General features: G+C 39.6%; 1 protein-coding gene across 3 annotated transcripts in view; it reads right to left on the bottom strand.

Moving 5' to 3' along the window:
- Positions 1-16,742, bottom strand: part of LOC134344346 (polycystin-1-like protein 1) — a 241,095-nt gene that overhangs the window by 79,516 nt on the left and 144,837 nt on the right. For 2 of the 3 annotated variants that reach the window (XM_063043975.1, XM_063043976.1), the window contains exons 34-41: positions 11,319-11,375; positions 10,220-10,429; positions 6,634-6,876; positions 6,016-6,090; positions 5,749-5,862; positions 3,838-3,986; positions 3,422-3,522; positions 479-674 (exon numbers count right to left, since the gene is read on the bottom strand). In XM_063043975.1, the coding sequence (XP_062900045.1) occupies positions 479-674; positions 3,422-3,522; positions 3,838-3,986; positions 5,749-5,862; positions 6,016-6,090; positions 6,634-6,876; positions 10,220-10,429; positions 11,319-11,375 (1,145 nt within the window). The remainder of the gene's footprint in view (positions 1-478; positions 675-3,421; positions 3,523-3,837; positions 3,987-5,748; positions 5,863-6,015; positions 6,091-6,633; positions 6,877-10,219; positions 10,430-11,318; positions 11,376-16,742) is intronic. The other variant, XM_063043977.1, reaches the window with a different exon arrangement.

The following is a 16,742-nucleotide window of genomic DNA, read 5'->3' as shown; positions in this document are numbered from 1 at the left end:
ATAATAAATGATTAATATAACTAAAGCAGTTAAACAAAGTACTTAAAAACAATTGTACTAATTAAAACTACTGAAAATAGTTTATAAACACTACAATACACATTATTCCTCTGCACCTTAGTCCCTCAAGCTAATCTCCTCAATTAGAATCAATGGCAAAGGACAGCTTGCTGGTTAAGTAGAACAGATGGGTCACTCGACCAGATACTCCAGTGTAGGTGTCAGGGAATGTCCATCAAGTCACATTGTCTCATACTGGATTCCTTGAGGCATCTGATGTGGGGCTGAACAAGTTTGGCGTATATGTGTTTTGAATGTGCAAGAAATCCATATCACCTCAAGCTCTTATAGGAAAGGGCCAACAGTTACTGTCGGAAGTTCCCGTAATTTTAGATTGCTGTATTTTATTGGAGTTCTTTTTGCATAAGGTAATATCAAATGCAAACCAAAGAAACATCATCACTGAGAATAATCATACCTGCAGTTTATTTTCTGTGAATCTGATTCCTGCCGGGGTGAACAGCCATCAGATTTCCACTCCTTGATATCATCCCAGTACAAACACTGAATCCATCGGATATTTAGCGTGTAACTTACATTGTTGGCAAGATAGTTATTTTTGGGCTTTCTATTGTAATTTGCATCTAAGAGGCCAAGATAATATGTCCCAGTACCTGGTGTGAATAGTAATGAAAAACAGATTACCAAATTTAACTGATAATAGAGGCCTTTACTTCTCAGTTTTGTGACTATGTTATTTTATTTAATTTCACTATACTTATACTTTAGCTAACTTCTGAAAAAAATGTTCTGTCTTGCATAGAATGTAGCAAAGTGAGCTAAGATACGCGTACCAGAGATTCTACTCAGCAGAACCAGAATCTCTTTGTGATACATGTGTATTTAAAGTAACTTAAATATCTCACTGCTATTGGTACCCATGTATACTTATTGTATCAACCACCCCTTTACTGGTATGCTGCACTGACCTGCAGCTTAGCTAGACCACTGATTTCAATGTTACTATGTATTTCAAAATGTTACAAACCTTTGGGCAAGAGTCTAACAAAATAAAAACATTAAATATTATTTATTAAACAAACATTCATGAGACAAAGGAACAGAGATAGGTCATTCAGCCCATTGAGTCCGCTCTGCCACTCCACCATGGGCTAAATTATTCTCCCATCTAGTTCCAATTTCCAGCTTTTTCCCCATATCCCTTGATACCCTGACTAATTGGATACCTATCAAACTCCTCCTTAAACACCCAAAATGATCGAGCCTCCACAGCCGTAGTGGCAACGAATTCCATAAATCCATGACCCTCCAGCTAAAAAAATTTCTCCTCATCTCTGTTTTAAATTCTAACCCTCTAATTCTAAGACTCACCCACCAAGGGAAACAGCCTTTCCACATCTGCTGTGTCCAACCCTTTCAACATTTGAAATGTTTCCATGAGATCCCCTCTCATCCTTCTATGCCCTATTGAATACAGTCCAAGAGCTGACAAAGGCTCCTCATATGTTAGCCCCTGCATTCCAGGAATCATCCTTATAAATTTTCCCTGCCAAAATTTTCAATAATGCAAAAATACCTTGCTTCCTTTCTTTCTCTTTCTTTCTTTCTGTCTTTCTTTCTTTCTTATTTACTTCTGTTCTCTTTTAGAAGCTATAAAGTTCCTCTTTTTAAGTGCTTGCTCAGGATGGGAATGACTCCCTTCCAGTCCAGTTCTGTGTGTTCCTAGATGACTAAAATGAACTAATGTGGTCCCCACAGACTCTACCACAGATGAGGTAGGAGGTGCTTGATGGAGTCAGAATCATAGAGCAATAAAGCATGGACACAGCCCTTAGCCCAATGAGTCCATATAGTCCATGGTATCCACTCAGAAAGTCTCAATTTCCAGAGTGTACCCCTCCAAGCAATGCCCCAACACCCCTCCCCCACCCCCAGGTACCTATCCAAGTGCTTCTTTAATTATCTCTAATTATACTATTCTACCTGCCTCTGACTGCTCATTTCATATACTCACCACTGTCCCGCATGAAAATATCAGCCCTCAGATCCCTTTTAAATTTTTACCCTCTCACCCTAACTCTATTCCCCCTAATTTTGGTCTCCTCTCTCCCATTACCATCCACCATATCTCTGCCTCTCATAATTTTAAACATTTCTCTAAGGTTGTTCCTCATTCCCCTATGTTCCATAAAATGAAGTCCTAGCCTGGATAACCTTTCCCTATAACTTGCCCTCTAGTCCAAGCACCATCCTCAAAATAATTTCTGCATTTTTTCCATTTTAACCACATTTTTCCCCTAACAGGGCACTGTACAGAAAACTGTACACAAAACTCCAAGTGAACCTAGCTAATGACTTATACAACTGCAACATCATGTCCTAACTCCAATACTCAGTGCTCTGATTGATAAAGATCAACATGCTAAACACCTTTTCTTCACCCTCCTCACTACCTGTGATGCCACTTTCAACAAAAATGCATTTGTTCTCCTAAGTTCCTCTGTTCCATTACCCTCCCCAGTGTCCTAAAATTCATTGTACAAGTCCTACACTGGTTTGCTATGGTAAGTGCAAGGTCCCCTGGTTTCCAGGCTTCTGTAGGACTGTAGAAAAGAACTCCAGTTTCTCAGTACTTTCTCAGATGCCCCATTCATTGACTTGGGTTGATCGCAGCATGAGGTGGCATTGATAACATCCTTGAAGCTTATCCCTTTTAGAAATACACTATGGAATAACGTGTCTGTTTCATAAGTCTGCTGTCAGGTCTCCAAATTATGTAGTATGTCTGCATAGCTGGCTGAGTATAATTAGAACACTGATAGTGGAGGTGTTGGCTAAGCGGAGGGTACAGATGGCTTCTTTATCCTGATGATTAATTTGGAGGATTTCATGCAAACAGTGCTGCTGGCATCCTTCTAGTGATTTGAGTCCCTTTCCCTGAAAGTTACAGGGTACTAGTCAACTATGAAATTAGTGCTGGAAAGGACATCCATGGCTTTGACATCTATTAAAAGGCACAGCCAAGTTCAAACAGAACAAGTATTGTGTATGTTTGCAAGCATTCAGTGCCAAAACATATACGATAATATGTTTGTAACTTACAAGTTATCCAGCAGCTCTTATGTAGCAATACCACAAAAGTGAACTTTATAAATCTCACACCAAACAGTGAACAAGATAAAATCTCTCCTTCTGGATTGTCAAGATAATTCATGTCTAAATTAAGCATACTTTATTATTTTGTTGAGTAGAAGAAAAGGAGTTAAGATGACACGAAAGTTACTATACGGATCTCGTACATTCCATTTTAAATTCTTGACTACCTACATCCTTTTAGCTTGATTTAAATTCTTAAAACATCAAACATTAAAGTATAAAAACGTAAGAATGAGTGACAAACCCAAGAGCGATGTTGCAGAAATAAACAAATGGATCACATCTCCATTCCAGTGGTGGACTTGTTTTAAGTTATATTTACTTGGAGTTGGCTCTTTATTCGACCTAGAGAAGCATATAAATTAAAGTATTAGCTTCAAAAATAAAAGTAAAATAGTAACTTGTGTGAAAAATATCTGCTGTCACTATAATCTACCCTGCATTAGGAGAAAATGACAGCAGCCACATGAAAACGGCTTCACCTCCAAGCTTCTTTTCAAGCCATAAGCCAAGCTGATTTACTAGTAAACCACTGTTTCTTAATGTCCCTTGGCGACCATTCTGGAAGCTTACAACCAGAAACACTGAACATCTTAGGCAGCAATTCAACTCCCAAGAGTATGGGGATGCCCAGATCCAAAGGTGTAAACTGTTTCATACCTCACTAAGAGCATGACAGGAAACACCTCCTGGTCAGGCCTGATGAAATTCACTCTAATCTGCAAAGCCTGCTGTAGGTTGGCTGGTGTCACTGGCAAGATATGAATGTTCATTTGGGTTCGATGGAGGACATGCACATTGAACTGTTCCTGGTATAAAACAGGAAAGTAGTCAGAAGTTTTATCTGAAACAGCAGATTGCTTTGAAAAATGCTCCAGCTGGCATACTGATAGCCAATTGCACATATATTCAACAAAGCTGAATCACTATTGCCTCAGCTTCAATTAATCTTCCTTTACTATGTGTAAGGAACAAACAGAAGATATCACTTTCAAAATCAAAGTCAAGTTTATTGTCATGTTTACAAGTACATGTTAGCACAGGTGCAACAAAAAACTTAACTGCAGCAGCATCACAGGTACACGGCATTACATAAGCAGCATTTACAAGAAAAACAATTTGTACATAATATTTACAAGAACAAACACAATTAGAACAAAAAAAAGACTATTTTAGTGCAAAGGTAGTTCAATCCACCACCCATGCTAATTAGCTGATCTTGGATGTATCATGATATATATCCAATGGAGCAGTGCGGTGGTATGGTGGTTAATATAACACTATTTCAGTGCCAGTAACCCGGATTCAGTTCTGCCACTGCCCTCAAGGAGTTTGTATGTTCTCCCTGTGACCATGTGTGCTTCCTCCAGGTGCTCCATTTTCCTCCCACATCCCAAAGACAGGTTAATTGGGTGTAATTGGATAGTGTGGTCTCATTGGGTCAAAAGGACTTGTTGCTGTGTTGTATCTCAAAATATTGTCAAACAAATAAAGAATTGGTTTAATATTTTGGGGTTAAGATTTCATGTGATTGTTGATATCCCATTCAGCTCCAATTTCATTTGTAATATCAGCAATCCCATATGATATCACTACTTCAGGTGATTAAAAAAACAGGATTTCCAACCCCTTGAGGGTTTATTCATGGTTATTCAACCCCATTCATGCTTCAGGCCATCTGTGAACTTGTACGTTCAAACACGCAAACACCTAAACAAGTGTTAACATTGGTAAGAAATAAAAACTGTTCTCAATTAATTTCTCTGGTCTATTGACTGAAGAGCTCATAGCATTTCACTGTGGCCAACAGATTGGAAGGTCTAAAATTACAAGGCATTGATCCAGTAAGAAGCTCAGCATTCTTTGACAAAACAGTAACACTGAAATTATTGAGGGTTAATTAATTTACTGAGTGAAAAGAAAGTCATTACAGATAATGGCTTACATTGTCAAACAGGCTCCCACAGTATATGCTCTCAAGGTATCTGGTAACTGGACTATGCATCAGAGAAGGCGATGGAGGCAGAACATTAACAATATTTAAGAGATATCAGGATACTAATCTGAGTGAACAATATACCGAAGGATATGGAATTAATGCAGGCAAGTGGGAAATTGACCACAACCTTCTCAAGGGTAATTGTGTATCTGGGAAATGGACTTGCTGGCAGTTCTCAGATCCTAAAAGTGATTATTAAAAAAAGATTGAAGGAAGCAAGTTCTTCCAGGGTTTACCAGTTGGAAAGCTCTGGAATTTCAAAACACAGAATCTCAAAATGTGAATTTTGTAATTATTGTCACGTATTGAGATGCAGAGAAAGAGTCTGTTTTGCATGCTATCCATTCAGATCACTCCATACATAAGTACATACAGGTAATACAAAGGAAACAAAAACAATAGCAATTCAGAATATAGTGTTACCGAGAAAGCACAGTTGAGGTAGACAAATAAAGGGAAAGGCCTTGGATGAAGTAAGCTGAGCGGTCAAGAGTTCAACTTTATCATACAAGGGGACCAGTTAAGAGTCTTATATTTCTAACATTACCTGACCTCAGTGTGATAAAACTTACATTTGAGTCCTTCCTTTCAAACTCAATTAGAACAGGTGTTCTGAGCCCTTTAACTTCAACTTTTCTTCTGTTAGTGCAATTATACAGCGTGAGGTCAGCAACATCTCCATTAATCTACAAGAAAAAGAATAACAACACCACCTACTCACCAAAATGGATAAACAGCTTTAATTAATATCATTCATTTACATTTTCATTAATGAAGTAGGTTATATGGAATCAGAGCTATTTATAATTGAATTCTATGATAAACAGGGGAGTGAATACCTTCTTCTTGCTACAACTCCATATATAATTTAGTTGACCCAGTGGACAATGCTTTATAGATATAGTCCACAAATTCTGTGAATAGAGCAAAAGATTTTACTGATATAGAAAAAAGGAAGTTGTGGCTATATTCAGGGAGAACAAGCACACTATCCTTACTGAACTCCCTATAATGGTAAATACAATCTTTCATTACATCAAAGCAATTTTCTTCTGAAAAAGTATGAAATGTTAGTGATGTATAACAAAGTACTTTATTTATTGCAAAGCATTCCATTAACTATTCTTAATACCTTGGAAACTATGTCCAAGTTATTAAAATGCAATTTGTAACATCTTTTATCTTAATTTAGCCCTCATACCCGTAACAGCTTTCTAATGAAGTCAAATTAAGTTTCTAATTAAGTTTCTGTTAAGTCAAAGTGATCACTTTATCCTTCCTCAGTGGGAACGCAGAACATTCGAGAGTTCATCATGACTGGTTCATCCAAGATTTTGTATAGTTGCATTGTCTGAAACAACTTCTCATGAATATTATCAATATTCAAAACTTAACCTTTATAAAAGTACACAACACACAGACACACACACACCAAAGTACCTCTGTTGCTAACTAACCTCCAATGGAGACTTTCCCCAGAGGTATGGATTTTTTTTGAAGCTGATCAAGTGGCTGATGATACAACTATTATTTTCACCAGTTCCTGCAGTAATCGTTTTATCCAAAAAGTCAGGAAGAAAAAATTTGGCAGAATGTGTGCTTTGCACTGTGTTCAGAAAACCATGATTTTGATAAGTCTGGAGCTCCATTAAATTGGTGTTCACATAAAACTGTGATTGATTGCTGATTTGCACATATTGCTGAAAGAGATGAATTTTAAGAGACATTCTTTCATTCTAGAGTTGAATTATTTTGTTCAGTTTAAAATACAGTATATACAAGCTTTGCTAGAAACTTTGCAAAAATAAAGACTGCTGCTTTATAATTAGTTCAATTGCCTAGAAAATGTATGCGCCAAGATCCCAGCCAACAACCCAGTTTCAGTGATGCTGGGAATCTCCACCTCAACAAGATATATTAGGATAATGGGGAATACCATTTATTTGTTTGTAAGTGTAGCCTAAACCTGGAGCAACAGAAAGGCAAAGGACAATCGATCTTGGCCTTTTGACAGCTATCCAGCTATTAAGGAGCAACGGTTTGAACATGTCAGTGATGTTGGAAGCTGGTTTTAGAGGTTAATCTAAAATATGCATAGCATTACAGTTTTTAACCAATATATTTTTAAAGAGGTAACTCCATCTCTACTTTGTCTACTGGTGCCATGCTTCCGGATGTTTGATCTAGACTCTCCATGTGTACAAGACTGGAGCCACTGGGCACAAAATGAGACAAAAATAACATTGATGTGGAAATCAACACAGTTTGCAAGGCACATGCCTTAACAGAAGTATTTCTAAGTCAGGTGATGGACAATTAGTCCCCTAATCTGAGGAAAGACATTCTTGCCATAGAGGGAGTACAAAGAAGGTTCACCATATTGATTCCTGGGATGGCAGGACTTTCATATGATGGAAGACTTGATCGGCGAGGCTTACACTCGTTCGAATTTAGAAGATTGAGGGGGGATCTGATTGAAACGTATAAAATCCTAAAGGGATTGGACAGGCTAGATGTAGGAAGATTGTTCCCGATGTTGGGGAAGTCCAGAACGAGGGATCACAGTTTGAGGATAAAGGGGAAGCCTTTTAGGACCGAGACGAGGAAAAACTTCTTCACACAGAGAGTGGTGAATCTGTGGAATTCTCTGCCACAGGAAACAGTTGAGGCCAGTTCATTGGCTATATTTAAGAGGGAGTTAGATATGGCCCTTGTGGCTAAAGGGATCAGCGGGTATGGAGAGAAGGCAGGTACAGGGTTCTGAGTTGGATGATCAGCCATGATCATACTGAATGGCGGTGCAGGCTCGAAGGGCCGAATGGCCTACTCCTGCACCTATTTTCTATGTTTCTATGTTTCCCCTTAGTGGTCTTTTCATTCCCTCCACTCAACTGAGTCTGCTGATTCCAGACTTCAACCCTGATCACAGATCCAAAATGCTGTTGCCCAATCCACATTCCACCTCTTATTCCAGTTCAATGCCCAACACAGCAGTTCTTTGCTCTTCACCCATCCTCTCCTCCAATTTTCTGTAGATCACCCCCGATCAAAATGTTCTTTGGTATACCCCTTTGCTGCCCATTTTGGCTTTATTCCATTATTTATATTTTCTGGATTCATTTAATTTAATTCAAAATAATTGAATATAACAAACAAGCCAATATTAAACAGAAGAATAATATAGCAAAATACAACAGAATAAAATAGTTTCATAAGTAGTTTATGAACTGAGCAATAATAAATACTTAGTGCTAGTTTTAAAAAGTGAGTAGGGCCTGTCAGGACTTTCTGAGGAGATTTAGATTGCTTGGGTTAATCGGCATTTGTCAAGGGCCAATATAAAGAAGCTAGGTTCAAGTGGAGTGACTATTGTGGGAGCGGTCATTGCCAGAGATTAGATTAGATTAGATTATGAGGACACTCAGTCCTCGTTTATTGCCACTTAGAGTGCTGTTGAATTCCATGTTCTATGTTCCTTCAACAGATATAGCTACAATATTTCATAAAGGCCTTTGTGGGGGTGTGGGGGTGTGGGGGTGTGGGGGGGGGACTAGAATACCATCGATTCACCTGTCACTATAAGAAATAACAGAACATGTGTTATCATGAAAATACCTTATAGAATGTGAATTATTTCACAAATTTTGTGAGATCAGATAATTAGTCGGAGTGTAGGGAAACATATTCAATAGACAATAGACAATAGGTGCAGGAGTAGGCCATTTGGCCCTTCGAGCCAGCACCACCATTCACTGTGATCATGGCTGATCATCCATAATTAGTACCCTGTTCCTGCCTTCTCCCCGTATCCTTTGACTCCACTATCTTTAAGAGATCTATCTAACTCTTTCTTGAAAGAATCCAGAGAATTGGCCTCCACTGCCTTCTTAGGCAGAGCATTCCACAGATCCACAACCCTCTATGTGAAAAAATTTTTCCTCAACTCTGTTCTAAATGGTCTACCCCTTATTCTTAAACTGTGGCCTCTGGATCTGGACTCCCCCAACATTGGGAGCATGTTTCCTGCCTCTAGCGTGTCCAATCCCTTAATAATCTTATATGTTTCAATCAGATCCCCTCTCATCCTTCTAAATTCCAGTGTATACAAGCCCAGACACTCCAATCTTTCAACATATGACATTCCCGCCATCCCTGGAATTAACCCAGTGAACCTACGCTGGACCCCCTCCATAGCAAGAATGTCCTTCCTCAAATTTGGAGACCACAACTGCACACAATACTCCAGGTGGGGTCTCACCAGGGCCTTGTACAACTGCAGAAGGACCTCTTTGCTCCTATACTCAACTCCCCTTGTTATGAAGGCCAACATACCATTAGCTTTCTTCACTGCCTGCTCTACCTGTATGCTTTCTTTCAGTGACCGATGAACAAGGACACTCAGATCTCGTGGTACTTCCCCTTTTCCTAACTTGACACCATTCAGATAGTAATCTGCCTTCCTGTTCTTGCCACCAAAGTGGATAACCTCACATTTATCCACATTAAACTGCATCTGCCATGCATCTGCCCACTCACCCAACCTGTTGAAGTCACCCTGCATTCTCATAACATCCTCTTCACATTTCACACTGTCACCCAGCTTTGTGTCATCTGTACATTTGCTATTGTTACTTTTAATTCCCTCATCTAAATCATTAATGTATTTTGTAAATAGCTGCGGTCCCAGCACCGAGCCTTCCGGTACCCCACTAGTCACTGCCTGCCATTCTGAAAAGGACCCATTAATCCCTACTCTTTGTTTCCTGTCTGCCAACCAATTTTCTATCCATGTTAGTACCCTACCCCCAATACCATGTGCTCTAATTTTGCCCACTAATCTCCTATGTGGGACTTTATCAAAGGCTTTCTGAAAGTTCAGGTACACTACATCAACTGGTTTTCCCATGTCCATTTTCGTAGTTACATCCTCAAGGAATACTTTTGTAGCAACTTTTAATATTCCAGCTTAAAAAATAAAATTTATAGAATATATAGAATTATAGAAGATTATCTCACAGAAAAATGCCATTAGTCATTTCTTACCAATAAAAGCTCAGTTGTCACTTCCAGACCATTAAATAATAGGTTCCTTGAATTTACTGTGCTGTTGTCAGACACTCCCATTACATCAGCAACCAGATAGACTATTTTCTTCACTAATTCTCCACGCAGGCTGAATGCCCCAGATTTTTTAAAAAGTCTAATCATCTCTTTAACTGTTTTTGTTATAGTCAGAGCACTTTCTGAAGTTACCTATCGTGAGTAAATCAAACAAAAACACATTTAACTAAAGAGCAAATAAATCCCACATCATACTTGACGGCAATTTAAGATAATCTCACCTGTATTACACATGGGGTTCAATGCTTTTATTTTGTGATAAATAACTTTTGACTACTTTTATAAATAATTGATGACAGAAAGGAATAATATTTAATAGACAAACTGTGCAGCAGAACCATGTGATGCATAGCAGTTTACTCTGATTTACCTATTAGATTCCTGTTAGACGGTTCATGGTGCAGTAACTTATTTTATATTTTTTACTCTTTTTACTTCTTTTCTAATATTTATGTCTGTGCACTTGTAATACTACTGTGACACTGTAATTTCCTTTAGGATCGATAAAGTATCTATCATTAATAGTTACCACAGGGCACAGTAAGCATTAACGGCAGAATTAGAAGACAGCTTTTTCAGATGATAAATGCTATCATTGGATCTGGTCTATGATTGAACCAAATTATAGGTTTAGACCCTGCAGCATGATAAGCTAATTTCAGCTCACAAAAACAAAGGATATTGGCATATTAGGAGAGGAGTGATGCTGGTTCCAACCTGGATTCTCCAGCTGCAGTCTACACTTGGCTCAGTTGACAATGGTCGATTCCATTGCTCATCAATAGTCACTAAATGAGCAGCACTAGCAAGCATCAGGAAAAGGAAGAGTTTTCATTAAATGCTTTTGAAAACAATATTAGAAGAATCGACTGATAACATATTCTACAAATCAATCACTATAAGGAAAGCCAATTGCTACTGTAATACAATGCTCTCAAAGCACCACCTCAGAAAAATCAGGAGACAAGCATTCCTCTTGATTAAAAAAAATAAATTCAGCTTGTTTACAGAGTTTCTTTACCTCACTGGTTATGTTAATAAGGTCTTGCAATGCAGATACTGTTCCCATCAGCTCCCTCTGTAACAAACAATAATAATCAAGCTTGTAGGAAGGTTTTTACAGAAAACCAAAGCTCAATTGTTATCCATTGCAACATCTAACAGCTAATCACTCTGTTTTTACAGAATCAAATAATTAGCAGGACACAACGGATTTGCTTAACGTTTTTTTGAAGAAAATCCTTAATTTTATTTATCTTCCAGACTTGTTTTCACTCATTATAAAAACATAAGAAAAGTTATCAGAAGTAGGCATGTGGTTCCTTGTAAACACAAGAGACTCTGCAGATGCCAGAAACACATCCAAAAGGTTGGAGAAACACAGCAGGTCGGGCAGCAATCTATGGAGAGGTAATGGTGACTGTTTATTCATTTCCCTAGATGCTGGCTGGCCTGCTGAGTTCCTCCACCACTTCGTGTGTGTTGCATGTGGTTCCTTGTGCTTGCTTTGTTGTTCATCAAGATGTTGGCTGATAATTACCCCAGCACCTTTCACCTGCACTGAACAATATCGCCCGCAGTTCCCTGTTACCTAGACCGCACGTTCTTCACTCCATCAGCATTTGGCATTCTTTAATACCTCCACCAGCTACTGTGTGATCCCATCACAGCCGCATCTTCCCCTCCCCACACTTTGCAATTCCTGCAAGGACCATTCAATCCACGACTTCTCTGGATTGCACATCCCTTCCAGTCTATTCTACACTCACCCTCAGCGTCCTAAATATCATGCTTCTTTCCTCTCCTCCACTCACTCTGGCTGCTCATTATTGAAACTATCCTCCCACTGAATCCCTTCCCTTTACTGTTCCTATCTGCACACTCCACCTTTTCATGCTCCACCTCCCTTTCCTATCAGTTTCCATCATCTGCAGCAATTTGTGCCTCCACCTATCACCTCCTGGCCTCTGTTGCTACACCCATACTTGTACATCCATTTGCCTAACACCCAACCTCACTGGTTCTATCATCATTTCCCATCTTTTTCTCTACATTTTAACTTCACCTCCAGTTCAAGCGCCAGGAGGTAATGTTGCAACTCTATAAAAGCCTGATTTACCGCACTTGGAATATTATGCTCAGTTCTGGTTGCCTCATTATAGCAGTGACGTGGAAGCTTTGAAGAGGGTTCAGAGGAGATTTACTAGGATGCTGCCTGATTAGAGAGCATGACTGATGAGGAAGAGTTGAGAGACTAGGGCTTTTCTCTTTGCAGTAAAGGATGATGAGATGTCTTGATAGAGGTGTGCATGATGATAAAAGGCATAGATTGCATGGACAGCCAGAGGTTTTATTCCCGGGTGACAATAAGCTAACAAAAGGGGGCAAAATTTTAAGGTGATTGTGAGCTGAGGAGATTGTACTATGCTGTCATGTCCGATGCACAATGTTCATTATACTTGCTGTCTCTCCCTATCTTTCCGTCCAGAAAAAGGGTCTTGACCTGAAATGTTGACTGTCCATTTCCCTTCACAGATGCTACCAGACCTGTGAATTTCTCCAGCAGTTTGTTTTCAACTTCAGATTTCAACACCTGCAGTCTCTTGTGAATCTCTTGAGTGCCTTACTGTTTTTTAAAAATCAATCAATTTATGTTTTGAATATATTCATTGGAAGACCTTTCTCAGCCTTTTGGGCTGAGAATTCCAGATTCCCTACTCACTGTGTAAAGAAATATCTCCTGTTTGCATCTATAAATAAATTACTATCATTACCAAATATTCCAGGCCAGGAAAAGAACAATTTTGTACAATTGGTTAGTAGTTAATAGAAGTTTATATATCAATGGAAAGAAAAGAACCTGACTTTACGCAGTACCTTATAAGTTATATTTATGTTGCTCAAACTTGTCTCAAGACACTTCGGAAAGCATAATCAACTTCAGTTACAAAAGATAACATTGAAGTAATGACTGAATGGTAATCAAATACGGGAGGTTTAATTTGATCTTAAAACTAAAAAAGGGCAGAGAGTCGGAGCAGCAAATCCGAAGTATACACCTGGGGCCATAGTTGCCAATATATAACACCATAACGCCATAAGGTATAGGAGCAGAATTAGGCCATTTGGCCCATCAAGTCTGTTCCACCATTTCATCATGGCTGATTCAATTTTCCACTCAGCCCCAATCTCCTACCTTTTCCTGGTATCCCTTCATGCCCTGACCAATTAAGAATCTATCAACATCTGCATTAAATATACATAAAGAAATGGCCTCCACAGCTGCCTGTGGCAAAGAATTCCACTGATTCATCAATTCATCCATCTCTGGCTAAAGAAATTCCTCCTCTTCTCCGTTCTAAAAGGATGCCTCTATTCTGCAGATGTGTCCTCTGGTCTTACACGCTCCCACCACAGGAAGCATCATCTCCACATCCTGGGTGTCAAGATCTCTGAGGATCTAACCTGATCCCAACATGTCAATGTAGTTATAAAGGTGGCAAGACAGCGGCTATACTTTTGTAACGCTCAGCTATATTGGCTCGTATTTATCTGGGGGAAACCCCGTCCTCCACTCACCTTGTCTCCTGGCGATGTCGGTTGCTGTACAACTGCCACTGGATTCAGCTTCAAACATCAATCAGCAGCCAGCACACAAGGTACGTTTTACCAGTTACACTGTATAGATATTACTAAGTCTATGAAGTTCAATACAAAAAAGGAATGGAAAAGGCGCCAGACATATCAAAGTTCAATTTCTTCTTGCACATGTTGGAGCTCGGGGACCTCTTCGGGACCACCCTGACCCTGTCGACTCGCAGCTCGGGACCACCCGGAGTGATCAACCTGAGTCTTCCCACACGTCCGTCGTCCTCACGGTCTCTCCTCCAACTCCCCACCAAAACCCCCTGGTTCCCAGCCATATGAGACAGCATACCACCCCGAGAAAGAATAACATGGACACCCATTGGTTCATAGTACTCTGCTATCTGTTATAACCCAAACAAAGTGCTTGCTGGAGACTTGCTCAGCATTTAACATTACAGAGAAGCCATTTTGATTAACATACTCAGTAACATAAAAGAAGAAACCCCTTACACTTTATTAGGAGTTTGAAGAGGTTTAGCAAGTCAACAAATACACTCAAAAACTTTTTCTATAGTTGTACCATGGAGAGCATTCTGACAGGCTGCACCACTCTCTGGTATGGGGGACAGGGTGCTACTGCGCAGGACCGAAAGAAGCTGCAGAGGGTTGTAAATCTAGTCAGTTCCATCTTGTGCACTAGCCTAAAAGTACCCAGGACTTCTTCAGGGAGCGGTGTCTCAGAAAGGCAGCATTTAAGGACCTCCAGCAATCAGGGCATGCCCTTTTCTCACTGTTACCATCAGGTTGGAGGTACAAAAGCCTGAAGGCACGCATTCAGCGATTCAGGAACAGCTTCTTCCCTTCTGCCATCCGATTCCTAAATGGACATTGAATCTTTTGACATGACCTCACTTTTTTTAATATACAGTATTTCTGGGGTACTTTTGCATGTTTTTTTTTAAATCTATTCAATACATGTACACTGTAATTGATTTACTTGTTTATTTATTATTATTATTTTTATTTTATTTATTACTTTTTTTTTCCTCTTCTATATTATGTGTTGCATTGAACTGCCACTGCTAAGTTAACAAATTTCATGTCACATGCCGGTGATAATAAACCTGATTCTGATTCTCTATCAAAGCCTTACACTATACCATAGGTTTCAATGAGGTTATCCCTCATTCTTCTGAATTCTACTCAATGCAGGCCCAGAGCCATCAAACACTCTTCATATGACAAGCCATTCAATCCTGGAATCATTTTCTTGAAACTCCTTTGAACCCTCTCCAGGTTCAGCACATCTTTTCTAAGATAAGGGACCCAAAACTGCTCATATTACTCCAAGTGAGGCCTCACCAGTGCTTCATGAAGTTTCAGCTTTATATTCTTGATGTTATATGCCAGTCCTCTTGAAATGAATGCTAACATCACATTTGCCTTCCTCACCAAAGACTCAACTACAAATTAACCTTTAGGGAATCCTGCACAAGGACTCCCAAGTCCCTTTGTGCCTCAGTTTTTTGTATTTTCTTTCCATTTAGAAAATAGTCAACCCTTTCATTTCTTCTACCAAATTGCATGATCATACATTTCCTGATACTGTATTCCATCTGCCATTTCTTTGCCTATTTTCCTAATCAGTCAATGTCCTTCAGTAGCCTCTCTACTTCCTCAAAACTACCTGCTCCCCTCCACCCATCTCCTTATTGTCTGCAAACTTTGCAACAAAGCCATCAATTCCATCATCCAAATCATTGATAGATAACACAAGAAGAATTAGTTCCAACACAGACCCCTGTGGAACGCCATGTGTCACTGGCAGCCAACCGGAAAAGGCTGTCTTTATTATCACTCTCTGCCTCCTGCCAATCAGCCAATGCTAGAATCTTTCCTGTAATACCAGGGACTCATAGCTTGGTAAGCAGCCTCAAGTGTGGCACCTTGTCAAAGGCCTTCTGAAAATCCAGGTACACAACATCAACCAATTCTCCTTTGTCTATCCTGCTTGTTAATGGCTGAAAGAACTCCAACAGACTTGTCAGACAAGATTTTCCCTTGAGGAAACTATGCTGACCAGGGCCTATTTTATCTATTTTATCAACCCTAACCCTAACCCTAATGCAAGTACCCTGAGTCCTTATCCTTAGTAATCAACTCCAACATCTTCCCAACCACTGAGGTCAGACTTACAGGCCTATAGTTTTCGTTATTCTGCCTCCCTCCCTTCTTGAAAAGTGGAGTGATATTTGCATTTTCCCGTCCCCCAGAACCATTTCAGAATCTAGTGATTCTTGAAAGATCATTACTAATGCCTCCACATTCTCTTCAACCACCTCTTTCATACACCATCTGATCCAGGTGACTTACTTACCTTCATACATTTCAGTTTCCCAAGAAACTTCTCTCTAGTAATGATAACTACACACACTTCATGACCCAACACCTGGAACTTCCACTAGTGTCTTAGAACATAGAACATAGAATAGTACAGCACAGTACAGGCCATTCAATGCACAATGTTGTGCCGACCCTCAAACTCTGCCTCCCATATAACCCCCCACTCCATATACCTGTCTAGTAGTCTTTTAAACTTCACTAGTGTCTCTGCCTCCACCACTGACTCAGGCAGTGCATTCCACACACCAACCACTCTCTGAGTAAAAAACCTTCCTCTAATATCCCCCTTGAACTTCCCACCCCTTACCTTAAAGCCATGACCTCTTGTATTGAGCAGTGGTGTCCTGGGGAAGAGGCGCTGGCTATCCACTCTATCTATTCCTCTTATTATCTTGTACACCTCTATCATGTCTCCTCTCATCCTCCTTCTCTCCAAAGAGTAAAGCCCTAGCTC

Source organism: Mobula hypostoma, chromosome 3, assembly GCF_963921235.1.
Source record: "Mobula hypostoma chromosome 3, sMobHyp1.1, whole genome shotgun sequence".
NCBI classification, from domain to species: domain Eukaryota; kingdom Metazoa; phylum Chordata; class Chondrichthyes; order Myliobatiformes; family Myliobatidae; genus Mobula; species Mobula hypostoma.
This window is presented reverse-complemented; position numbering and strand designations above follow the sequence as displayed.